At 37.5% G+C, this 27,584-nt stretch overlaps 1 protein-coding gene and 1 long non-coding RNA gene across 4 annotated transcripts; one reads left to right on the forward strand and one right to left on the reverse strand.

Moving 5' to 3' along the window:
* Nucleotides 1-843: 843 nt before the first annotated feature.
* Nucleotides 844-27,584, reverse strand: LOC143861506 (uncharacterized protein At2g33490-like). 3 transcript variants are annotated; one of them, XM_077372427.1, is made up of 11 exons: nucleotides 27,246-27,583; nucleotides 26,366-26,438; nucleotides 25,483-25,557; nucleotides 24,188-24,249; nucleotides 24,034-24,102; nucleotides 22,400-22,428; nucleotides 22,108-22,315; nucleotides 21,511-21,744; nucleotides 18,950-19,003; nucleotides 15,030-16,068; nucleotides 844-1,334 (listed from the first exon to the last, which is right to left on the reverse strand). In XM_077372427.1, exons 1-11 carry the CDS (start codon nucleotides 27,357-27,359, stop codon nucleotides 1,321-1,323), a joined length of 1,971 nt encoding a protein of 656 aa, XP_077228542.1. In that variant the 5' UTR covers nucleotides 27,360-27,583; the 3' UTR covers nucleotides 844-1,320. The 3 variants fall into 3 exon arrangements, with proteins under 3 accessions (XP_077228542.1, XP_077228543.1, XP_077228541.1); XM_077372428.1 differs by lacking the exon at nucleotides 844-1,334 and adding an exon at nucleotides 1,494-1,805; XM_077372426.1 differs by lacking the exon at nucleotides 844-1,334 and adding an exon at nucleotides 1,832-2,652 and having other exon boundaries at nucleotides 27,246-27,584.
* On the forward strand, nucleotides 9,104-9,571 carry LOC143861507 (uncharacterized). Its single transcript, XR_013239966.1, has 2 exons — nucleotides 9,104-9,180; nucleotides 9,288-9,571. It is a non-coding gene; the product is annotated as an uncharacterized LOC143861507 (long non-coding RNA).

A 27,584-nucleotide genomic window follows, 5' to 3' on the forward strand; every position in this document is an offset into this window, starting at 1 on the left:
TGACGTGGTCTAAGCTTTATGAGAGTTCATGATTCTGATCAATAGGCCCAATTAGATGTTCGGGTCATCAGCAGGGTCAAGTTAGAGAAATTTGACGTGGTCTAAGCTTTATGAGAGTGCATGATTCTGATCGATAGGCCCAATTAGATGTTCGGGTGCTGCTTTTGTGTGCTTGTGACTTGTGAGAGCCCCTTGCAAAACATCAAAATTTCGCCCATGTCTAGACTCTCAGACAAAATCCAACTTTTTAAGACATTTTCCAAAAATTTCTGCCATTGAAATACAAGCCCAGATCGAGCAAAGAAGAACTCTCATCACTACAAGACCTACAATAGATATTGGGGTCATAAACTAAAGGGGTATGGTTCACCAGGAAGTGACTTAAAATTTCTCTGGTCCTTTCTTCCTCTGAGTAAATGAGAAACGGAAACAAAGAGATGCTATTATTTAACATAATTTTCTCATTCAAAAATGTAGAAAACTGAGAAATACCTTCTCAAATAAGGATCGAACACCATAGACGATGGGTGAATGAGGTGTCCGACAGCCTAGCTAAGTCTGGAGCTGAAAGGGACGAGTTATAAATAGTATCCTTTCTGTAAATATCCTTACTGCTTAAGGAAGGATCGAGTATCTTGGATTATTGAATTGTCACTTGTACTTTCTGCTCATGCTTCTCTGTGTTGCCTTCGGGTATGCCCGGGCCTGCACTTAATATTTTGTAAAAGCAGGCTAGGACTCGTGGTCCCGAATGCTAATTCAATATTAATGGAATACGTCAATTTTTCATTAAAAAAAGAAAATAAGGATCAAACACAATTTGCAACAACCAACAAGAAAAGATGCCAGAAACAATCACACAAAAAAGTTGACAAGACTTACATAGTTTGGCAATGTGCCTACGTCCACGAGAGATGACTTACACTATTTCAGTTTTTGAGAGAAGAGTTTAACTATTTCAGTTTTTGGGGCTACAAAACTCTCCTCAGCCCAGAAATCACAAAGAAAACCTTGCAAATCTACATGGCTTATATATCAAAGCCACTACATCACCAAAATTGCCGAAATACCCTTTTGTGTCGAGCACATTAGTCCGTCAAGGTCCTGTATAATGCCAGAATACAAGACGTCCGCACAGCACAAAATCTGTCATCCTCTTTCTTCCCTTCTACTCCCATTTCATTATCTTCTCTTCTTCCTCTTTTTCTCATACTAGCCAAAATCATTTTCCCATGGCAGAAGATTATTCCTTGTTTGAAAGTAGTGATTCAATGGTATTTCAGATGGGGGGATTTGAAACTATTTTTGCAACATAGAAAATCATATCTGATGACCTGACCACAATGACACAATCAGATTACTCCCATAATAAAAAATAAAGAAGTGATGATGAAATGAGAATTCCAGGTTTGATTGAACTATCCTGCTCTTATCATAATCAATAGCTGGAAAAAGTACCAAATTAAAGGTGCTAACATAGATTGAAGATCATCTCCCAGTAATCATTCCACTATAAACAGATGATCCAGTGCAAACTCCATACAGTACACTTAGAAATTCATTTGTGAAAAACAAAAACCTCATTCCATGACACAATGTGTTGATGCAAAAAAAACATTATTTGATGCATTAATATGGTTCTCATCATAATCAATCGCTGACAAAAAACAAAGATTAAGATGAGAAAACTAATGATACACAGTATTTACACAGGGCGTATGGGATAGAGATCGGTTGCTACATAGAATGCCTTTTGGAAAAAATTACACGAGACATGCAGAGGAAGTGGGTAGGTCAATCCACGCCTGCGACCAAGGAAGAACAGTTAGCTATCTCAACCAGAATCATTATTTTTACAAGGTACGAAATTTGCAATTATATGCAATGATATAATTGGACAACAGAATACATGAAAAGGAGAAGTGTAGGCCGATCCGTTCACATTGGTGCATTACTTTTTTTCAAAGAACATTTTATTCAAACCGAAAGGAACAGTAGAAACATGGATACAAGGTGTCCCAAACACAAATACACCAGTCACAAATCTCAGTCCTGTACCCTACATTCCTTCTCCCTCTCTGGACTAAACAATCTCCACATCCTACTTTTCCACTCCATCCTTTGCTAATTGATCTGCCTTATCATTTGACGATCGCAGCATATGCTGAAATTTGGGATTGATTATCCCCGCTACATCTCTAATTTCAGAAATAATCCCTGCTAGTTTCCAAGGACCATTTGCTTTATTTAATGCCCACGCCAAGACATTTGACGAGTCACCCTCAATAATTAGGGGGCCTCCACCTTCCATGGAAATCCTTGGATAAGGGATTGGAAACCCTGCTTGGATAATTTTATCTTGAATAAAACACCTAGGTTTCGATTCCTTGCTTGACTAGCATACCCTACGCAATAGGGCTGTTCTTGATGTGAACGGAGGATAGCAAGCCTATCTGAGGATAAATTACACCCCACCTTGCCATCCCATGGAGAACCACCCGAATTGAGGCCTTGCCATTCCCATGGAGAACAGCCCCAATTGAGGTTATCTTCAATGTGTCTGAATGATTAGCACATCATCCAAATTTTTAGTCTAACACATCAACGCAAGAATCTTATACTTGGGATGCCACTGCTTGATGCCCTTGCTTCCTGCGGGTTTGGGTAACCAAGGTCAGATGTAACTCCTAACTGAAAAACTTGGACATTATTGATCCCAACTTTTGAGTATATAGGGAGCATCTTGACTTGCACCTCAACATAAATGCCCTATCATGTGATGATTATACAATAGTACAAAACACAAAGTCAAAGCACAAATCCACAGTCAATAGATTTCAGTGAACAAGAGACAACATGGATGGAGAGGCCTTCACGTACATGAAAACACATTTATTTAATTGCAGGGTGAGCACGAGAAAGAGAAGCAAATACTGTCGAAAAAGGGAAATGATCTGCACTCCCTTGTTTTTATAATGGTACTCCTACTTTATTGAACACTTGTTTGATTGGCTGTTGACAGTTTTTTTTTTTGGAATTGTAACAGCCTTTTTTCCCGAATGATGAACATTCTACCAACTGGATAACAATATATAACAATAAACCCCCCCACCCCCGGCGCGCGTCAAACACCAGAAACAGAGGAGGCCGGGGCTACAACAAGAAAGGTAAAGCGTAAGAACATCCCACAGGAGAGTTAAAACAAGGGAGGGGATTCTTCATAAAACAGGGGAGTGTGGATATCATCATTTGCCTTAAAAAATTAAAAGATCACAAGGGACCAAACATCGAGGGGGTAGTAGGCTAGTAGCCACTTTCATCATTTTAATTTCAAGAGTGGTAGGGGTTAAAGGATTTCGAGCAAATTAGTGTGCACAGCTGAAGACTCGTTCAGATTACACAAGGTCCTCAAGATACCTCACCAAAGTGTTCAATAAAATAAAATAATAGCTCACCATTCTTTTTTTTTGCGGTCACTGTCTAGGATGGGGTCCTACTACACATACCTTGCTCTGCCTAATCTCTTCCCAAGACAGGTAGAAAGATGACACAGATATCCCACTGAATATGAGAAGGGTCGATGCCCAAAGAACCGCCATAGAAAAGATTTGTCTATGGATACTGCGCACATCTTTAGATACCCCTCTAGATACTCGCTTGTTTCTTTCCTTCCATACAAGCCAAAGAGTGATAATAAAAAAATACGTTCCAACAATCCTACCTCTAGAAGACGATGGGGCAAATGTACTTGACTCGAAACGATCAGCAATATGACCACGGTGAACGTAACAAACTTTGAAAAGACCAAAGATGAAGTACAAGAGCTTAGGTGTATAGCTACACTGAAGAAAGAGATGGTCTACAGAGCTTACGGGAGCAAGACAAAGCAAGCAGTGACAATTATCTGTCTACGATGGCAAAGATGACCCACAGTGAGAATCTTGTGAAGACACGCATACTAGCAAAAAGCATTAACTCTCAAAGGAGCTTTGACTTTCCATGCACTTCTAGCTAGCAAGGGACATGATTTTTGGACTATATTCTTGCAAAAGGATTTAACTGTAAGCATGCTCATCGATGTCGAACTCCACACTCTTTATCGTTTCACCATCCATTTATGCAAGTCAAATTAGTTCTTGAGAGGAAAGACGCTACGGTGTCCACTTCCTAATAAAAAAGAAATTCCACCTGAAGTTGAAATTACATCCCATTGATCCGTCCAATCTCAGAAGACTCGGCCACACTGAATTCTTTGTTTGATGCCACATTGAAAAATGAAAAGTAATGGGAAATCCTCGTTTAAGGGTTTGTTCCCATACCATTTATTCGTCTAGAATTTAATCTTGCCCCTGTCTCCCACCCGCCCCATACCATTTATTCGTCTAGAATTTAATCTTGCCCCTGTCTCCCACCCCGAATCAGATTCCTTTCTGAAAGAGAGAAACTTTATACTGTTTCGCCCAACAGTAGTTCCATGAAGCCTGTAATCATCTGCTGGAGTCCATCCTCCAAAGCGTGATCCATACTTGGAATTTATTACAGATCGCCATAGAAGACTTCTGTCTTCACTGAATTTCCAAAGCCATTTCTCAAGCAATGTTCTATTCATCATTTTTACCCTTTTGATGCCCATGCCTCCCTCTGTATAAGGCTTGCAAACTTCAGCCCATATTACCAGTTGATACTTCCTAAAGTTTTCTCTGTCATTTCATATAACATTTCATTGAAGTTGATCAATTCTATGAATGAGTGATATCGGAAGATGGAATGGTGACATGAATTAGCAGTAGCATTGCAAACAATGCTTTAATAAACGTAATTCTACCACCCTGGGAGAACAAACTTTTTTTTCCCAGGGTAGAGTTTTCTTTGCACTGGCTCGATAATCAGATCCCAAAGGCACTTAGGGGGCTGCCCACTCAGGGGGGAGGCCTAAGTAAGTGTTTGGGATGGGTTCCATTTTGCAACCTAGAATATTGGTGCAAACCTCCGTCTCTAAGGCTCCAAAACCAATTCCCATAACCACAGATTTGGCAAAGTTTTCAAAACATTTAATCACAGCTCTAAGAGTTTTAATCTTGGTAATGTCTGGACCACTGAATAAGAGTGTGTTATCAGTGTACTGAAGATGAGCTATTTCTATCGCCGGATTCTCAACTAGGAAACCTACAATCAATCCTTTAGATCTATCCCTATCCACCATCTTACTAATGCTTCGCACATGATAGTGAATAGCAAAAGGGGATAGAAAGGGGCTCCTTGGAGGAGGTTTCAAAAGAACATTTAGGCTCTCAGTTTAGTAGTATCGCGCACCATGTCGACAATAGACAATTTGCCATCCAACCTCTCCACTTGGAACCAAAATCCATTCTCCACAAAAGATAGTCAAGACATTGTTGTCCCACTTTATACTTTTCCCATGTCTATCATACACAGGACTCTCAATTTACCAGAAGTATGGTAGAATTCAATACATTCATTTGCGAGCAAGGCTCCGTCCAGAATCTGTCAACCTTAAATCTAAGCACTCTGGTGAGTTTGGATGTTAAAGACAACGGAGATTTTGAAGACAGGAAGAATTATAGATGGGTGGTTGGGAAACTCATATGCTTGACCAGATATCCCAGAGCCATTGGGAAGCAAAATTGATGGGTGTTGTGAGTTAGTTTGTGGAGAATCTCAGTCATTGGGACGCAATGTGCAAAATTTTAAGGTATCTAAAGAGTGCTCTTGGCAAAGGACATGTATATCATCCACGAAGAAATCATGACATGTTTGGCTATTCAATTGAGGATTGAGGAGGATCTAAATCTAAAAGATGGTCCGCTACAGGTTATTGCACTTTTATTTGTGGTACTCGGGTTATTTGGAAGAGTAAGAAACAGATTGTGCTGGATAAATCTAATGCAGAACAGTATAGAGCTACGACATATGTTGGGGTGAGATGATGTGGTTGAGGACTTATGAAAGATTTGGGTTTACAATGAAGAAACCCATGGCTATGTTATATTGTTATGTGATAACCAAGGAACTATCTAAATCTCTAGTAATCCAGTTTTTCATGAATGAACCAACCATATTGAAGTGGTTTGTCACTTTGTAAGAGATGTAGAGTTTGGGTTTACAATGAAGAAACCCATGGCTATGTTATGTGATAAGCAAGCAACTATCTAAATCTCTAGTAATCCAGTTTTCCATGAAAGGACCAAACATATTTAAGTGGTTTGTCACTTTGTAAGAGATGCAGTTATAAGCAAATAGATATGCACTCTATATGTGAAGTTTGAAAATCAATTAGGTGATATTTTCACCAAAGTTCTTGCCCGTAGTATTTTTCATCTCTGTGTTCTAAGCATGGTTTTAAATTTCTACCGAAAGTGACACGAAACGACCGAAATGTTTTTGTTCCCATGACCACTGAAACGAAATCTCAATAGTTTCGTTTTGCTTCATTATTTCCATCAAAATTTCAACCGAAATTTCCAAAACTAGATGGAAATTCGACGAAAATGGTCGAAACAACAAAAAATAAAAAGATGTTATGATTTATAGTGCATAAAGCTAATTTTTCTTTAAAAAAAAGAAAAAAAAGAAGCTGCCCTAATCTGTTGTAAATAACAAAAACTACAAATCAAAGAAACAAGTTTTTTCCTGCTTTTGCATGAATTTTTTTTCGGAAAACTCTGTTTTGGAAAACCCTAAAAAGTTTGGAACTTTTTCTAAAACCCCCTGTTTGGGAAAACCCTAAAAAGTTTGGAATTTTTTCCTTAAAACGTGTTTCTTTGATTTGCTTTCACTAAGACCCTATTTTTCTATTTGGAACATTTTCAATTGTTACCAAGTCGTGTTTCAAAGATGGGGGTGGCACCAATTGAGGAGAAGATGAGAGAGCACTGCTTAAGATGGTTTGGGCATATCCAACGTAGGCCTTTGGATTAGGCCTGGCAAAATTGGCCGAACCGGGCCGAAACCGAACCGATAATTCGGTTTCGGTTCGGTTTCGGTTTGAACCCTTGCCGAACCGAAACCGAACCGAAACACTAAAAGTATCAAAACATATTGATGGGGGTGGCATTTTAAAATTCAAGGGGTGCCTATTTCATTCGGTTACTTCTCTACACAGATTACACACGTGTGATTAATTACCGCTTATTTCACCTCAGCCCTTAGGATTAGGATCATCTAAACCGTAGAAATTAGGTCGTGGAGAAAACCCCAACGACATAGGGGAAAAAAAGGTCATTCTTCCTCTTGTTGCCTCTCTGTGAAAGTCTGAAACCCTCATCCGCATTTCCTTCTCGAAATCTCGGGTGTTCTCCTCGCTCAAGCTTTTGCCCTTGCCCTCATCACCTCGTTGAAGCTTTTCCCTCCTTCCTCGGGTGTTCAAGTTAGTATTTTTTATTTGCAATGGAAAAAAAAGAAATTTTAGATAAAAGAAATCTTTTCTTAACTTCTTCAAACAATTCCTACATATCAAACAGGGCCTTGAGGACATAAGAAGAAGGGCCATGTTTGGATTGCAAGAAAAACATTTATGTTGGAAAATCTTATCTTGGATTTTTTTTTCTCCGTCCACTATTTTGAGGGATATGATATGATTATGATTAATTTACAGGGATATAATTATAAATTGAAGGTCCCTTTTAAGTAAAAATTGTGTAGGATTTGTACAGGTCATCTTTTTTCTTGTGTAAAAATGTAGGAACTTTAGAAATATTTTTCCTTTCCTAACTTTTCCAAAATATTCTTGCAATCCAAACAGGGCCTTTAGAGATTTTTAGTATCGAATATAGTGAAGGATTGAGGGATTCGTCGTGGAAATAAGGGATTATGTTGGTGATTTCTGGATTTTGATTGATTTTTTTTATGACTGTCATTGTGTATTTTGAGAAGGATTAGTATTAAAAGTCGGTATTATCTTTCTGGCTGCTGGGTTCTTTTTTTTTTCAGTTTTAGTGTGAATTTGGGGCAGTAATGTGTAATTATGTGAAAATTAGGGATTTATTTTGGTTTTCAGAGGGTTTCACCTGTCCATCCTTATATTTTAAGTGATGTGCGAAATTGAATTTGAGGCAAAATTTGAGGACTTTTTGCTAGTTGCCGAATTTGGATTGTTTATGCTATTTAGGGCAGAATGTGCTGTGGGTGAAACCTGTTGTTTTTTAAATTATTGTTATTATTTTTTTTCTTTTTTGGGAATCTGAAAGTGTTTAGTAAAAAACTTGGAGGCTTTCATATTGTATTTAGTGCAGGACTGTGGAATTATGATGAACAATAGGGCTATTTTAGTAATGCAATATTGATTTGTTTTGGAGATGTTTAAGGATGAATTTGGTGGCAAAATGAGCCATTGGGGAAAAACATATTTTTATTTTTGCTTTTAATTGTAAATTTAGTAGCTTTTATTGTGTCGGTGTGGATGGGGGATTTTAATGGTCATTTTGTCTGAACTTTATTTCTGTTTTTTTTTCTCAATTTCTATTTTTCTGTTTTAGAATACAATGGATGGATTTGTGGTTTTCTCAATTGGGATAGATTTGATGTTTGGGTGTTCAATGTACGGGTTCTCTGTTGTTTTTCATCTGTGAATGCTGATCCGCAATCTAAACATAGTGGTAATTGATTTATTCACACAATATTCAGATTTATATTCGTATTTTACCAATTTAGATGTCGATTTTTCATTACGACTCTCTCGTGATTGCCTAAGAATTAATTTGAATTTCAATGTGCCTCAATATCGTTGATTCTGTTATGAATCTAGAATCATTTGATCGCTGCATGACCTGCAATTGCTATCTTCGTCATGTTATGAATCTTTAAAGTAATTTTTTTCTTTTTTTCTTGTTTATAGTACATATTATTGAACATTAGTGTTGTTCAAAGTTCAAATTTTCTGTTTTGTTTTCTTCTCCTATTCTGTGAATTTCATGGCGAAAGAGATAAGAGATAAAAGAAAAAGAAAGGAAAGTTTGAGTAAATTTCCGATTCTTTTAGTCACTTCTCTTTTCTTTTGTAATTCTGATACATGTGCAAACTTTTTTATGGATTGCAAAATCTGGTGCATTCTCGTTTTAACTCTATGTGTTCATATTGGCTTTGCCAGGGCTGCATATCTAACAACTAGACTTGTGTCTAAGACATAGTTGAATCCTACTCGATCTTCAATCCGTGCCTAAGGTAATATTCTTCTCTTGTCTCTAATTCACAAGAATAGAACTGTAAATGAAGCCTGTTAGAGTATTGTAAGTCTAATAATTTTTGCTCAACCTTTCCTAACTTTGCAGGAAGATGAGTTCGCAAAGTCCTCCAATTGAGACTACTCAGGAAGTTGTTCGTAGCCCACGTCGTGCTCGCATCCCCCGCCCGGAAAAAAGGAATCTATCTTATCAAGGATCTTCAAGCCAACCAGTGGCTACGTATATAATCTCACTTTTTAGAACCTTATTATGTTGTTTTAGAAGTAGAATGACATAAGAGTTTTTAGATACATTTGAAGAATCTACTTATTTTCTTTTGTTACAGTCATTCTGATTCTGTGGAAATGAATGTGCCTATTAATGTTGATGAAGATGATATTCCAATATCTGATAAAGGTGCCTATGATAATGCCTTGAATTTGAGATCAAAAGTGCGGATCGATTTTAGGAAAGAAAAAAAGGAAGATGGGTCTGAATGGGCTTATTGCAAACATTGCAATAAAAAATACGCAGGAAGTAGTAGAGTTGGAACTAGTAGTTTGAGTAACCATTTAAAGACGTGCTTTGCTTATAAAAAGAGCAAGAGACAAAAGCTTGATGTGGGCCAACAGATTCTTAAAATGGGGGAGAAAAAGATTGATGGGAGTGTTGATATTAGTTTTTTTGAGTTCAATCAACAAATAAGCCGTGATGATTTTACTCGGATGGTTATTTATCATGAATATCCCTTTTCTATTGCCGATCATGTTTTTTTAGAGTTTTTCTCAGAAATCTTCAGCCGATGTTTAAGTTGATTACTCGGAATACTGTGAAAGCAGATTGTTTGAAAATGTATGAAATTAAAAAGAACATTTATGAGGAACTTGAGAGCCTTCCTTGTAAAGTAAGTCTAACATCGGATATGTGGACTTCAAGAACCATGGAAGGTTACTTATGCTTAACGTGTCATTTCATTGATAATGATTGGAAGCTTTAAAAGAAAATTTTAAACTTCATAAATGTTGAAACTCCTCACACGGGTGAAGAGATCTCTAAGTCAATTACTGCTAGACTTTATGATTGGAACATTGATAATAAAGTTTTTAGTATCACCTTGGATAATTGTACTACTAATGATGTTGTCATTCGGGAGATGTTGAAAGTATTCCACCCAAAGAAATCTCTTACCTCGAATAGAGAGTTTCTTCATGTTAGGTGTTGCGCACATATCTTAAACCTCATTGTTCAAGATGATTTAGGATATCTTCGTGAAAGCATCCACAATATTCGTGAAAGTATCAAGTTTGTTAAATCTTCACAAGCTAGATTGGAGACGTTAAAAAAAATTGCAAATCAAGTTCGGTCTCCTAAAAGCTCTCTTTTTTATGATGTGCCTACTAGATGGAATTCCACATGCTTGATGCGTGTTAACACTCTTAAATTCAATGAAGCTTTTAATCGTATGGCTGAATGTGATACGAAGTACACTTGTGCACCATCAGAATATGAATGGAATCTTGCAGAGATGATTGTTGGTTGTTTGAAATTATTTTATGATGTTCCGAAAGGATTTCTGGTTGTGGATATCTCACATCAAATCTCTATTTCAATGATATTTGTGATATATATCTTGCTTTGAAGAAATGGAATACTAGTGAAGTTAATTGCATTAGCAACATAGCCGCGTCAATGCTTGAAAATTTTGAGAAGTATTGGGGAATTACTAGCATTATATTGGGGATTGCTTCCATTTTAGATCCTCGATATAAAATGAAATCGATTCAATACTTCTTTCGAGAAATTTATTCATATGAAGAGGAAAGAAAGATGAATATTGAGAATGTGAAGAATGCATTATTTCGTCTTTATGATGCATACGTGGAAAAATATGAGACATGATATAATTCCACATGGGCATGTTTCCACATCGATTGCAACTTCCTCGACATCAAATTCCAACTTGGCAAAACTTGCTGTTTTTGTTATGGAAACTACCGAGGAGACCACAAAAATCTAAATTAGAACTCTACTTGGACGAAAAAGTGCATCCTGGGGCAGAGATTGAAGATGATACCTTTGATGTATTGTCTTGGTGGAAATTAAATGGTCGAAAGTATCCAATGGTTGCTCAAATTGCTCGTGATGTTCTAGCCATTCCAATCTCTATTGTTGCTTCTGAAAGTGCATTTAGCACAGGAGGTCGAGTTCTTGATGAGTATAGGAGTAGCTTGAAACCAAGTACTGTAGAAGCTTTAATTTGTACTCAAGATTGGTTGAAGGCTAAAGGAAATGGTAATGTTTTTTCTTTACTTAATAAGTTTTTTTATGATTTATCTTTTTTTAACTATGTAAATTCTTTTGATATATTTATGCTTTATTTTTCATAGGGATCGCACATCTCGAGTCGATTGATGCATATTCAATTATTACCTCGGCTTCTACAATTGATAGTGAATATGATAGTCATTTAATTGAATCATTGGATGATGAATCAACGATTGGATGATGGTAGGTAATTTTAAGCATTAGTAATGTTGCATCTTTTCAACATGGAATGTGTTATGGGTGGGATGGAAGAGTGTTTATTAGTAATAACTACTTGTTAGTGTTTATGTTCATACTTATGTTTGTTCGTCTTCTTTTCTTAAGTCATCTTATTGGTGTTGTTTTAGATGCAATACATGCCACCATTCTCACGGGGAACGATGAGGAAATGGTTGGAGAAGACGTATGTTTTTAGTCATATGTAATGTTAGATTTTAATTTCTCGAAAAACAAAAGGAATCTATTTTATGTTTTCCATAATGTCCACCCCTCTTTTTTGTCTTTTTTATGGAAACAATATCTGTGGAGTTACTTATTTGATGTCTGCACCATTTACACCCTAAATTTGATATAGTGGGTAATTAGGATTTATTTGATGGTTGCACCATTTTGTATGCTGCTTGGTGCCATAGCCAATTGCGGTCTATGACTTGACTTGGGAAAAGAAATTCCTACATCTCTTTTTGAGACTTTTCTCTTTTGTATGTAATGACTAGTCATCATATAGTAGTGTTGTGATAATAGAGTGTGTGTGCCATGCTACATAAATGTGGGTGGGTTGCATCTTTTCGGATTTCTGGATGTGTACAATGGTTCTTTTAGTTGTGGGGATGTCTGTAACCTTGTGAAGATTGGTGGAATCTTTCCTTGATATCATGGCAATATTTTTCAGGCAGTATATTCTATCGTTGTGTTTTGTTGGAGGCAGCTCAACAAATGGCAATATTTTTTTATGCTTGATTCATAACATGAGTGGGGCTTATCAATTATCATTTTACATCAGATGTTAAGGTGAGCACATCATTTTACAACCATAGCATGGGAGGCCTCACATTTTACACCTCATGTTTTCTATATGGTAGGGCCCAATATAAACCCATGCGTATGATGGGGCCCATCATTTTATACCATCAGTGGGCTCACCATTTCCACCAAAACCCATGTTTTCATAAGGTGATTACCATCCATGCCAACCAAATCCATTAATAGGGTGGGCCCTCCATTTTCACCTCATGTTTTTAATGGAAAGGGGCCAATTATTTTACACCTCGAGAGAAACCGAAAGAAACCGAAAAACCGAACTGAAACCGAAATTCTCAAATCAGTTCGGTTTGGTTCGGTTTGGTCATTCAAAATTTCGGTTCGGTTCGGTTTCGATTTGGAGTGTAGGATGGTTCGGTTCGGTTCGGTTTCGATTTGGAGTGTAGGATGGTTCGGTTCGGTTCGGTTTGGGGGTCAAACGGAGCCGAAACCGAACCATTGCCACCCCTACTTTGGATGCTCCAGTGAGAACAAGTGACTTGTGCCAAGTTGGAGTAAAATGAGGTAGGGGCAGACCGAAAACAACTTGGGTAGAAACAGTAGGGAAAGACTTGAGGGTTAGGAACATAACAGAGGACATGACCTTAGATAGGAGAGAATGGAAGAAAATGATCCATGTAGATGAACCCAACTAGTGTCAGGATTAGACTTAGTCAATTTGAGCGGTAGATCCTTTCACCTTCTTCATGAAAATTTTCTAAAGGATTCATTAGCTAACCCCAACTAGTTTGGGACAAAGGCTTAGTTGAGTTGAGTTGAGTACCAAGCCTTGTTTCCAACATTTGATTTGATGCATTTATAGATAAATTTTTATTCGGATGTAAATGGTGCAAATATTGGTGCCAAAACCAATCACAAAGGTAGAAAAACATTTAAGTTTTTTAATCTTTGTCAACTTGTTCTGTGGGCCCAAACTAGTTGAATCAAATGTGGGCCCACTTTTCGTTTCAATGTGAAGAGTCACGGGAATTTCAAAACCTAAGCATCACATAAATGATGAATCTCTGCGGCAGCATAGAAAGGGGCATGTATTTTTTTTTGGTAAGCCATTTTACTTTGCATTGCATTTTATTTCATTAATGTAGAAAATGATATTTGTTAGGAAGCATCATTGATGTGCATAGAAAGTAACCGTATCTCATGTATGGAATGCCAGATCGGCACGGGACCAGTAATACCTCGTAATTATGTGGTATTGACATAGAGTTGGGTCCTTGAAGGGAAGATCGATCATTGTACATTCTTATATTTCATTATATTGTACTTCTTTATTGACTTTAATGTTCCAAACATGTGTGATAACAAATGTCACTACATGTTCGATGTGATTAAGCCATTATGGATGAATTTCTTGCTTATGTGATAGTTTCTACGTATGTATTTATTCTAGCATTTCCCAAAGTTTCATCTTAAATTTTCATCATTTGCATGTTTCCATATGTTTCCGTGATTTACAAGATTTCCACTGAAATTTCCAACCAAAACTGAAATGTTTCCATTTTTGTACCGACCGAAACCAAAACTTAAAACATTGGCTCTAAGCTGGGCATGGGTGATATATACAAGGTTTTAAATTTCGGTTTCAGTACTCATTTTGGACCCCATCGAAATCCGAAATTTCAGGCCGAAATTTGGTATTTCGATTCGAAATTTTGGACCAAAATTCCGAAATTTTGGCCGAAATTTTGTATTTCGCGAAATCCGGAATTTCGGCAAATTTCGGTTTCGGGTATATATCAATACATGCTACAGCTGGAGGGGGTGTTGAAGAGGATGTATGTAGCAGGTCCCATCATATGGCTCACACTTCTCTCTTAGATTTATTATGTACTGATGGGTCGTATCTCTATGTTGTAATATTAGTGAATAAGAACATAAAATATATTTTTGGATTTTCATGGAGTATTGCGAACCTCATGGATTCTCCATTTCCCCCATTCTCTTTCTCCTTGTCTCCATTACCATGCTTCAACACTAATTATTATAGTATTTGCATAAAATAGTATAACAATAATAATATACAAAAGATTTTCCCATAAATATAAATGTTGTTCCTCTAAAACCAACAGCTTAAGCAAGAGAAACACTACAATTCTGGCCTATGATAACCACTCATTAGTATTACTTGGATCTTGGGATAAGCATCTAAAACCCAAATCTATGTTTAGAACTAGAACACCCTACCTTCCAACTATAAGGACTGTTATCTGGAAAGCCAGAACTGTGGTATCAGGCATTTTCTTTCCCAAATGTAACCAACAAGTTGAAACAGGCATGATATAATTTTACAGAATCAATGCTTATTTTCCAATAAATACAACCAACAAATGAAGTAGCATTAGGGATGCAAAATATCTAAATGAATTTTCAAGGCTTATAGAGCAAAAAGGAGTTTATCATGTTAGCCTCTAAATATATCAGTAGGCAAAAGCCATAAAATAGCTATGAAAAAAAAAGGAAAATATTGTAGGGGCTGTCATTTACCTCTGGTTTTTCCAGGCTGAATGGTCAATTCAGAAGCAGGTGGTGCTGTTTGAATATTTGTAAAAGAAATGGGTGTCAAAGGAGGAGAAGCAACTTCTTCAGTGATGTTTGGATTTTGAGGAGCCTCTAACAACTTTGGCACATTCAATGTTATTGCCCTCTGACTGCTTGAGGGTATAGAAAAACTGCGAGGAACAGTCCCAGGAGGTGTTGGTAGTGGAGATGCTGCATGTGAAGCCATTGAAGGCCTCTTGATGGTCGCAGAAAGCTCTTGACTTCTAGACACCAAAGGCGCTGAGTGACCAATTAAACTGGACGGTCTTGTGGGTCTCACTTGACTGGCTGGTGGCCTAGGAAGCTCATGAAGTTCACTTATTTTTGGTGAAGACATAAGAGGAGGTGAGGCATTAGGGGATACTTTTGGAGATGTGGACGGCTGAGGAATTGGAACACCTCCAGGCATCGAAGAAACTAGTTGAGGGTGTTCTACTGAGCTAATGGGACCACTAGAAGATATGATCGGCTTGCCTGACCATGTTTTACTTGTTAATGGACCAGAGAAAGCATGTCTTTTGATCTTTTTATTATCGGAAGTAGTACGTGGGTCAAATTGTGCTAATGAAAAACCCTCGGCCAAAGCAGGGGGAAACTTGATGGAGGTACTAATAATGTTACTCTCTTTAAGTACAGACTGTGCTTTTAAGTTGTTGGTAGGATCTGACAATTGATTATATTTGGAATCTTTCGCATGCTTCCTTGGTTCCAAGGGGGATGAATGCCACAAATTGCGTGACCGACCACTCATGCTTGCATGTGCTGCGCCAATAACTGGATTACTTGATCCTGTTGGAGTTGAGTTCTTATGGTCAACGGGTGTAGGTAGCACATACGTGTAGAACTTCCTTGCAGAAGATGGTCCCATGTCTTTTATTTCAGCTGGATCGAACTTTTTATCAGGGAAAATTGGAGCAGATTGGCTGCCAAACCAAGGTGCCCTACCTAACGGGTGCAGATCCCCTTGTCTTTTATCCAAATTTTCCTGAAAAATACAAATAGATAAAGAAGACATAAATCTTCTAAGCAAAGACATGGTAGCAGTAGAGATTTACAGCCAAATCTGGAATAATTGTTATAATGAAACAAGCAAATTTGACATGCGATAAGTGTTGATGTTTCCGCAACTGCAATCGAACCAAAAACAACTTCAGGTCTATGCTTACACATCAAAGTATCAGTATGAATACCATTTTGCCAAATATCCCCCTTCAATTTCCTTCTATTACCAATTGCTTAATAATTTTCAAATTGCAAGTCAAATTTATTTATTTAACTTTTCTGCAAGCCGACTTGCCATAGCAGAGCGAGAACTTATGGAAATTTGATAGCAGAACAATTAATTCCATGTATAATAATAGCACAACCCCCACACCTAACCCCCCACCTCTCACACAAGCAACACCATTCCCTGGAAATGTATTTTCCAGGATCCCAGCAACAAGAACACAAACATAAATCAGTAATTTGACTTGCTTGATGGGGTCCAGATACAATCAGAATTCAAATCTTTTGTTACAATAAAATAATGCACGGTTGAAGCACTTCCAGACTCCAGTTATTCACCAGCTGTCTCAAGGTTATAGTTTTTTGTTTTTCTTATTCTTCCTGAACAAAACAGCACCAATTATTCATCTGCTGAATTTCTCTTCCACTACAGGTCTATGCTGCAGGATCCTATCATCCTCCCCTCCCCCCCCCCTCCACCACACACACACACACACAAAAAAAACCCCACCCAAAAAAAAATCAGTCAGTAGAATGACTGATTTAGCGAGTCCAATTAACATCAGCATTCAAATCTTGTCGGCCGGTATAGATAAAGTCTGGGAGATGCATCTGAAGTACTAGAATTTTTTTATTATTCGCATCTCAAGTCATTTTTTAGATTGAAACGAGGAAAATTTACAAGGTGGTTTCCTACCACTAGATGCTACATGAGATCTTGGTTTTATTAAGTGTAAACATATGCAACTACTTTCTAGTTCCTTTCCCAAACTCACTCTGAGCTGAATCATGGTTTTAAATTTCGGCCGAAATATTTTGATTTTGGCTTGCTACGGAAACGAAACCAACTTGGTTTCAGAAAAATACAAGATTTCGTCCGAAGCATGTAACTTTTCAAATAAAAAAGCAAATTTTCTATCGAAATGTCGACCGTCCGATAGAAACCCTGACAAAAAAATCAACTCCAAAGATCAACGAGATTCCTTTTAAGTAATTTCTAAATAAAAAGAAAAACTAGTGGTGAAGAATCTTACTTGGTTATCGGCCGCGATTTTGTACCAAAGTGTTTCTATGAATTTACAAGATTTTGGCCAAAAATTCGTACCAAAATTGAAATATTTTCGTTTCGCTGATGACCAAAACAGAAACCGAAATTTAAAACTTACTCTGAATTCATCATTTGAATGAAGAACACCTCAGTCCTTTCGGATAGGGTACAAATCGGCAATCACAAATAAATCTCTATTAACACTCTCCCAAGCTAGCTCATCAGCCATTAACTACTGAGAGCAATCACTGTACTTGCACCGAATTCACAATGGCACTAAAATTGCATGCTCGATTGTTCAAGTGATTTCAACAATCTTAACTCAAGCTCTTGTTGCAACATTTGCATAAGTTCTAATAGAATTATGCCTTCATAGAGTGGACGTGTATCTAATTAGGGTTTTTGCATCCTTGGGAATGTGAAAAACCTATGACTTTAGTACTTTTCTAAGTGGATTCCAAACTAAGTAGCAACTGAGCAGAGTCAAGAAAGTGAATTTGCCTCTCTGGTTCTGAATTTGCCAGTCTTGGGGAAGTCCAGTGTGTCAACATTGATTTGATACGCTTGTTGAGCCAGCAAAGTCATTCCAAAGCATGGATGATTTGAAGGGAAGGTTTTAAATTTTGGTTCTGGTTGCCACAGAAACAGAAACGTTTCTGTTTCAGTTTGAAATTTCGGTGGAAATCCTGTAAAATCACAAAAAACATAAGAAAGCATATGCAACTGATAGAATTTAAAGATGAAACTTCGGGAAATGCTGGAATAAGCACAAATATACACTTAGAAACCATCACGTAAGCAAGACAGTCCATAATGGTTTTAAAACACCGAACACCTAGTGACATGCACTATCACACATGTCAGATAATTTAGCACATACCAAATTTCACATGTAATTGATATAAATATTTATCCATAATAAATGCACCACATTCACAGGCAATTTGTATAAATATAATTATGTAACACATACTGATATAGAATACCACTATTATACTTACAATTAGAGTCTATGCATTTCGGTCGTTTTGGTTTTGGTTTCGGTTTTGGTTTCGGTGAGGATGGAAACGGAAACATTTTGGTTGTTTCGTGCGGTTTTGGTGGAAATTTAAAACCAGGTTTCCAGACCAATGTTACTCCAAGTAGGGATTAGAGTCATGTATACTGGGTAAATCCCCATCATGGCTTCTCAGAGTTAGGTGATGCATAATAATATTGACGCCTGTGGCATTCATTTCAAGCTAGGTAAACCGGATTTCGGCATGAGAAATGACTCCTACAAATAGGCATGACATTTGCCTAACTCACCAAGCCACCAACTCAGTAAACTGTTAGCACACAACTAAGTTCTTGATAAAACAAGGACATCAAGTATAAGCATGGATAATAGATACCTGCTCACATTCAGAAATGACCGATGAAAACAGTTTCAATCAGTATAAAAAAAACTGATACGTAATTCCTTTTTTCCTTTCTTGTTACTTGTCTATGCGGAACCGCATGTCATTCAATAAAAAATTGATCAAATTTGCTCACTTTCAGAAATGATCACTTCCAGGTTTATTATCCAACGGATGAGCAAGATATTCACCTTTGATGTTTCCATAGTTGACATGGGGGCAAATGTAAGGTCCACTTGATCTAGCTGCATGACAAAAAAAATCCAATATCATAGTTTAGGCATTAAGAAAGGCACACAATAAAATCTGAAAACAGTATCAAGTGACTGACTACGCTAACCACAAAAAAGAACTCTTGGCGCCTGTGAATTTGTAAGATATGAGTAACCAAAAGTTTTGCAACATAAACACGATTACTTTAGAGAGATGGGCGACATATAGAAATATTTTATTTTATTTTTTTGACAATTGACATTTATTATTCCAAAGAGTGCCAAATAAGGGACCTACAACAATACCACCTTCTACATATAGTAGAAATATCTGGTGTATGCTACCCATTCCACTCCCCATTACATTACCCAATAGTCTAACTTGCATCGAATCCAACAAAAGTGTCATATTTGTGGGGCCCCACCAAGTCACTATGCGTGTCGGCCATGCCACACAGACTTGTCCACCACATTCCAACTAGCGAATTTGATTTTCAAAAATCCAACTCGAGGGCCTAGAGTTATTGTGCGCCCCTAACCGTACACGATAGCCATATCGTACGCCAGGCCATCATTTTCGGGTGCAGTATCACAGAGAAAGATCGGGCCGGTGGTCTTCTCCGGCGAGCCTCCCCGTTGACAACCACCTCCTTCTCCACGGTCACCACCTCCATTCCCTCCTACATTTTCTCCAAAAAAACCATCTCCGCTGGAAGAATCTCAGCCACCACCACGGTCTTCAAGAATCCGGCAAACCTCCATTGCCACCACCCACGATCTTGATTCCGAAGACCACGGCCTCCTACGAACAGACCCGGCAACCAACAGCCTCCAACATCCTCCACGGCCTTGCCCGCCTATAGCCGGCCCTCCACAGCTCTAGATCCTGCAACCCACGGCCTCCACGGCTCTAGATCCAGCCACCATAGCCCCAAATCTGGTCTCCACGAAAGAGCCACACTCCAGATCTGGCCTCCACGGTTCCAGATCCGGCCTCCACAGCTCAACTTTTTCCAGCAAAGAGGAGAGAGAGAGAGAGAGAGAGAGAGAGAACCCGCCTCCGTCGACCTAGGAGGGAGTGAAATCGTTTCCAACGTCGACCTAAGAGAGGGAGAGAGATATAGTGTGCTAATATTATATAGAAATATTATGTAGTGTTAATTACCTCATCACCACAGAGAAGGAAATTCCTTGACATATCGTCTCACCAACCGTAGTGATATTTGCATTAACGTATATTCCTAGCATTCAATATCTGACAAACAAGGCTTCTTCTTTCTTTTTTTTTGTGGGGGGGGGGAGGGGGGGGGGGGGGGGGGGGGGGGGTGGGTTTCTTGGATAGGCCCTTTGTTTTGTGACCTTGTTTCTCGTTGTATTGACTTGTATTATTTTTCATTTTAATGAAATTTCATCTGCTCAAAAAACGGAAAAGTGGCTAAACAATCTACAATCAAAATGTCCGCATGAAGAATGCTTCAAGTCATTATTTTAACTAGTTTGATTGGCAAAAGGAAAATCCATAAAACATCAAAATTCCACATATATAGTGCCATACTACAAGAATCACAAGATATCTATGCGCAAAATACAAACAAGCATCAATGCATCATCTCTTTCCCCACATGGATAACCAACCTATCCACCACCACAGTGAACACTTTCCATATATGGAAGAATTTGAACACATTGAAACCGAGCAACAGATGAAATAAAATATATGCATTATGAAACTCGGAATGCTTTTATAATCTTGAGGACCATTACAAGTACTGAGGAGGAATATCAGAAATTTTAAGAAATCATGGTATACTCTCTGATGTTGCGCACCATGAAACTAACAAATTAAGAATTTGCATAATATTGCACAATCACATATTATGAACATAAAACAGTACATTAAAAAAAGAAAAATAAAAACAGTAAAGAATCACTAAAATGGGTCAAAACTGACCAAAGTCTGGGGGAAAACGCAATACCGGGCCTTCAGTCATTGCTAATTTGCTCACGACCGAATAAAAGTTAAATGGACCAAAAAATTCCAACATATAAGTGAGCTTAGAAGATATCAAGATATTCAACAATGGCATGCTCTAGATTTTTTTTATATATAAAAGAAAAGCATTAATGTCTAATTGTACAGAAAAAGGTCAGCTTACAAAAATGACAGCTAAAATTCACATAAAGTTTGAGTTGACATGGACATGACCTTCTCTATTTTATGATATTCTGATGGATGTTTTAAGAGCTCGGCCAAGAGATTCTTTGAGTGTTTGAGTTTAAGATGATCAAAACAGATTCACACATAATAACTACTAACAAATTTTGTTAATCTGTCAGTGTTATCAGTGTTGTTGTTGAGAAATACTATTATGAGAAGGTAGATATATTTTCTATATGAATAGAATGTGTGCCTCAAATTCTAACAAGCAGTAAATAAAATGAGTTCAAATAATATCTCTAAGCGCCTTGGCATGAGATTTGGTAAGCCATCACCAGTTCCCTATTCTCCGACTAAAACTCCAACTGCATAAATTTCTCACCTCCATAGAATTCCTAGATGTTGAAACAACATCTTGTTGTATATGGTCATTTTGCCCATAGTCGAAACTCAATTCCCCATCATCATTGGCATCATAAACATCATCATAATCACCATCCTCCACATCATCATCAAGTCCACTGAATTGATAATCAATATGTTGTTGCTCAGTAACCAGTTTTACGTGCGGCTCAATTGCCTCAAGTGATTGGAGTCCTTTTCTGAAGAAATTCAACTGCTCTCAACCAAGAAACAAATGAAAGAAAGCTGATTAACTCTCACTTCAATAAAGACAGTCAGGAGTCTTAACCATGGATTTAAATTTCAGTTTTGGTTTCAGTTTCAGCCAAGGCCGAAACCGAAATTTTGGCCGAAATCCGGTAAAGAAAAAAAAGTATAAATTTATTAATTTCAAAATTTCCTCCGAAATTACCGAAATTTTGGAATTAATAATATATTTTTGAAAAAAAATCAGCATGTTGAAATTTTGGACGAAATTTTGGATTTCGAGAAATTTCGGTTTCTGTCAACCGAAATTTCAGATTTCAGCCAAAATTTAAAACCATGGTCTTAACATCTGAAAAGCATAAAAATAAACCTGTGCAGCATAGTGCCGAGCTGCCTGTGTCAGAAGACTTCGAGACTGCCCTTGCTTCAAAGATTTCAAACGAAAGACAAATAAAGTCGCCTCCTCATCATACTCCTCTTGAGCTGTTTGCAACTGCTGAGATGAAATACTTGCTCCTCTGGAACTTCTTGACTTTCCTTTTTCTCTCTGAGCAGCCATCATTTCTTCATATATGTTTCTGAAGAGGACATGCCCGACCTTCAGGAAAAAATCACTTCAACTAGACACAAAAACTAAACACGGAAAGTGTAATGGTTCAGACCTTTTTTCATCGCACTGACGTTTCATGTCCTGAATCAGAAAATGGATGAGTCATTAAAAGATTTCATTAATGAAGGACAGAGACTGAGAAGGTCCCTGACAATACATATCTAATCATAGAAATCAAACATGATCAAATATACATCATTCAAATAGAAATCAAACACAATATCGAACTTCTAATCACGACATCTTACAGTAACGACCTTCAATTGCCAATTTGCCACTTAAACTCCAAACACTCCACAATAGAGCATTCGCCATTATCCAAAGAAACAACCCCAACTTGGCCATCCTCTTAGTCTCAGCCCTTCCTGCCCCTACCATCATAATGGATAGAGAACGCAAGATTTTGCAGACCTCTCAAAGCTTTTTAATTACAGTAAATGATCCACACCTAATGCCTTTGCTCCAACAATAAGTACCAAATCCCCAACATGTTCATTTCCTTCAAAGATAGCCCTAGAGCCCACCTCATTTTTCCCATGTTAGCTTCCACACAGAGTAGTTTTTTATTGACCACGAAGCAACCAAGGAAGAAAGCTGCAATTGCTCCAATTCGACTATGTCATCCCACTTTAGCCAATCTCCTTTTTTAGAGATCCCCCCACCGATCATGACATCCCATGGCACAGACCTAACTGGGGAGATGACACTAATTGTTTGGAGTAAGACCAATCATAAAATCTAACTTCCTCCTACCTGTACAACACTGATTCCTATCTTATTTGAACAGTCACTGGAGGGCACAGAGGGCTCAAACTGAACTCCAGCATTTAATGCCGTGTTCCCTGTTTGAACATCATGCCTTTCTCAAACAGAGTATTAGTTTTCCCCGAGTAAATTTGTACTATACTATGTAAAGGTGCTTCCATTTTGTGGAAATAAAAATGTCCATTTAAGACAGTTCACTATAAAGTGTGGGCAATAATAAATTCACACCCCTAGTAGGATAATCCGCGCCCCTTTAAAGGAGGGTATGTGGCAGTCTTTAACGCTTTTTAACGCCAATTCACAATAGAGGGGTGCGAATTATCCTACAGGGGATGCGAATTTATCATTGCCCTAAAGTTTTTCATTTGTAATTATTTGTTATTAGCATATTCCCTAGTAAACATAACCCCTATTTCAAATCGTGGTAAGATGGATATTACCCGCAGGCTGATACTAAACCAATGCCTCACGAACCAGGAGTGAACAAAGATAAACTAAGATAGAAAGGTTTCAGGCATATAACATGTGGATAGTTTCACAAAGTAAATTCCAAGGGCACTTTTGTATCACAGAAACAAATGAAAAGTGACAAATTTCGCAGAAAATGAAATGTAAAACTAAGTAACTATATGCGCACACATAATCAGTATCTGATACCATTTTCAATAGTATTTTTGAAAGACGATAATATATCAAAGTAAAAAAAAAAGGAAATACAAAAGCAAAGGGCTGAGAAGACATCAAAAGAAAAGGGGAAAAAAATCAAGTACACTAGTGTAGACACCCCATTTTGTCAAGCCGCGCAGGCTCCCACAACTAGCAAAATGACAGTTTAGTAGTTGATCAACTACAGTGTGCACTTTTGTGTCACCATTTTTTATTTTTCCAATAATAGAGAGAGCCAAATGAAAATGAGCAAACCTCTACAGTCTGAAGTTCATTGAGAAGAGACTCTGATGGGATGGTAATTGTTTGCCCAATATGTAAACGCTGAAATGTGCAAAGTAATAAGTTATTACTTGGACCATCAAAAATTATGAGAGTGCAAGTGTACTGCATAGCAATCAGGACTTACATAGCCATCAACGAGTTTCTGAAGTAAAAATTGTACCTTCCCTATCATTAACAAGACTCTACCTGCATTACAGGAAATAAAATTAAATTATAACTAATAACGCTGTAAATTAAACATTTTAGCAATCAGAACAGATAACATTACCTGCAGCGGAGTGGTTACCTCCAATTTTAGAATGGCTGATCTAGAAATGTTTGAATAATGAACAAACGGCATGTTGGTACTTGATTGCAAGGACTAGGGGACAAGGTATCATGTACTAACTCAGTAAATGAAAAAACGACTTGATATGCTAAGTTCAGTACAACACAGGTGAGTCTAGGGAGGACGTTTTGAAAATAAGAGAAGAAAATTAAGAAAAAGAAAAGAAAAATATGAAAAATCAAGAAATTGTTAAACTCCATAAACAAGTGATACATAGTGATTTGCACTACCATGTTTTGATAGTGAGACAAATTCAACTAGACATGTACATATAGGCTAGTGATATTTGCACTACCATGTTTTGATAATGAGACTTCACAAGCTAGGAGCTCTATTTTTCCTTCATTGAATTCTGCAAAAAGATGGCCAAAGGCCTACATTTACAGAGCGGGAGGGGTTCAGGAGAACTCCTAACCCTTTGTCCAAGAAACCAAATAAATAAATAACCCATTTCTAAAAAATTCCTCTCCAAAACTCACTAAAACATGTTGTGAATAGTGACAAGAATACTGCTGTGAATAGACAGTGTTGTGAATAGTGGAGTGAACCGTTTTTATTCAAGCATCATTTAAGTGACTTTAGCAATTTTAAAGAAAAAGATGCTTCTTCTCAATGACTTAAAACCTTATAAAAGACTCAACTAAAACCCTATAACTAAAATAAATAAATAAAAACTTTACTTTGGTACAAATGTTAAGCCCAATCATCCTCTTTAACTATTTCTTTATTCGTCTGAAGGATGGTCCCCATCACTTATTCAAGAAACCCAAAGGTCCCAAACAAGGAAATCCAAAATCAGAAAACAAGGTCCGCATTCTGTTCTAAGCAAAATCCAAGTCTTGTGTGTAATTGGTGCAAGGTGCATAACCCAATCGGAATGAATGTGACTCATTGCAAACAGGACGATTGTGATTTTGGTTTAGATCCATATGTCCCTTGGTTGGTTTTTCAGACTCATTTTTTCGAATATTGACTCAACCAAGGCATATCATCTTGGCTGAGTCTTTAACCCAAAATTTGATAATACACTTTTAATTGTAAAAATGAATTCCACAATAGGAAAGAAAATAGAGGAACATTAATATACTGACCACTTTCTTCATCCTCATTCAATGCAGTTTTCTCAAGAAGACAAGCACCCATGTCCCGTAGTGACTCTGAGAATTCTGCAAAAATACTCATTATGAGGTGATTACTCGAAATAAGTGTAATGTAGTGCGATGGCCTAAAATCAATTCATACAAGGTTTGTAACTAGATAACTAAAGTGATATTACTTCAATATGGTCTATTTCGAACTTGGAACCAGGAATTTGGTAGCCATCATAGAAACTTAATGTTCTTTGATCAGAACTTGTATGGCCAAAACACTAGGCGGAGAACACTCATGTTACAAGCATGGTTTCAAATTTTGGTTTCAGAATGCGTTTCGGTCCTCACCGAAACTGAAATTTCGGCCAAAATCCGCCGAAATCAAACTAACGGCTATTTTATAGCGTACAGAACTGAAATTTTGGGATGATATTAAATAATTATAAAAAATCAAGTTTTTTGCGTGAAATCCCTTAAATTTCGAACGAAATTTCGGGGTAAACGAAATTTCGGAATAAACTACCGTTTCGGGTATTGCTGATTTCGGTTTCGGTCGAAATTTAAAACCATGGTTACAAGACACCCCGAGATGTGCGGCATATTAGTGAAAATTACACTATCATGACACCTTACCAATAATACTCCAAATTAAGTATGAAGAATGCATGACATTATGAGTTTTGACTTAAAAACGTGAATAGAGAAACAGAGCGTCAATTAGTCGGGTGGAATCCTCTAGTTCAATAATGAAATATAACCGTATAAGCACAAGAATTACGGTTCAAAAGAAAAAGAATTAGCAAAAGAGACATGGTGATAGAAAAAAAAATGGAACCACTTAGAATCTAAACAGTATGCTACAGCATCACAGGAATGGATGTACCATAAGCACTATTTGTAGTCGCGGCAGCTGCCAAAAGTAAGCTATCATAGCAGTTTCTCATGTCTTCCAAGTCCTGCAAGAAACAAACCCATTCAAATTAAAGAAATCAGAAAGAAAATGTCCCTAAGAGAGGATTGCACCAGACACGTTAGTTATATCCACAAGGATTCACTCATAGATCATCAGTTATATCCACAAGGATTCACTCATAGACTCTGATCCAACGATGTAATGTTGAGGGGGCACTGTACATAGTGATGAGTCAAGACTGGACACTACTGTGATGGAAAATCATGGGCATAATCTAATTTGGAGGTTTGAAAGCTCAAATTGTTGGTGAAAAGGTAAAAAAATGTTTGAGGGTAGTTCTCCCATCCAATAAACGTGAAAATTGAGCCAAGAATGATGATGCAGGATTTCAGCTCGTGGGTAAACTAGAAAAGCATGGTAAACTCCCACTGCAGAAAAACCAAAAATTCCACCTACCCCACTTCACTTAGCAGGAAATCTAATCTAAAGCATCATCTTCCCTACAATGCTTTCAATCAAAAGGGAGATCATATAGGAATAAAAAATCAATAAGAAAGCGAATTTGGGATCATCAACATACAAAGACTCAGACCACATTTCTCCCAGCCTTTTGGTATTAGGGAAACAATAGAGACGAAAACAAAAACCCTAGAATTGAAAATCACCCACGAATTTCTTCGTAATCAAGTCTAGCAGAAGAGATTGTAAATTAAAAGGAATCTGTTTACATTCAGCAACTCCGAAATTGAAATCACCAAAATCATCAACAAAAACAAAAAACAAACCCTAGAAAGAGAGAGAGAGAGAGAGAGAGAGAGAGAGAGAGAGAGAGAGAGAGAGGGTAAGGGACCTGGGAGGCTTGAGCGAGTTCATCTAACTGTGCTGAAGGGTGAACGTCTCTTTTGTCCTTGGGATCGTTCTTGTGAACACCAAACCCTCGTAATATTTTCAAAGAGGACTTCATCTAGGCTATTTGAGAAAGAAGGGAAAATCTGGTTCTCGTTCTCTTAAGTCTCTGAAATCGAAGGAAAAGTAGAATAGGAATGGAATCGATTCTCTGAAACGAGATTTCTAGAAGCTCTGTTGTTGGGGAAAGAGAAGATGTTTGTTTCCCTGGTTAGGTCAAAAGCAGAGGGGAATAGAGGAAAGAGAGTGAGACTAATATCTGAGATGAGGGAGAAACTGACTT

Source organism: Tasmannia lanceolata, unplaced genomic scaffold, assembly GCF_043159265.1.
Source record: "Tasmannia lanceolata isolate RefF3 unplaced genomic scaffold, GAP_Taslan_0.1 ptg000037l, whole genome shotgun sequence".
NCBI lineage: Eukaryota > Viridiplantae > Streptophyta > Magnoliopsida > Canellales > Winteraceae > Tasmannia > Tasmannia lanceolata.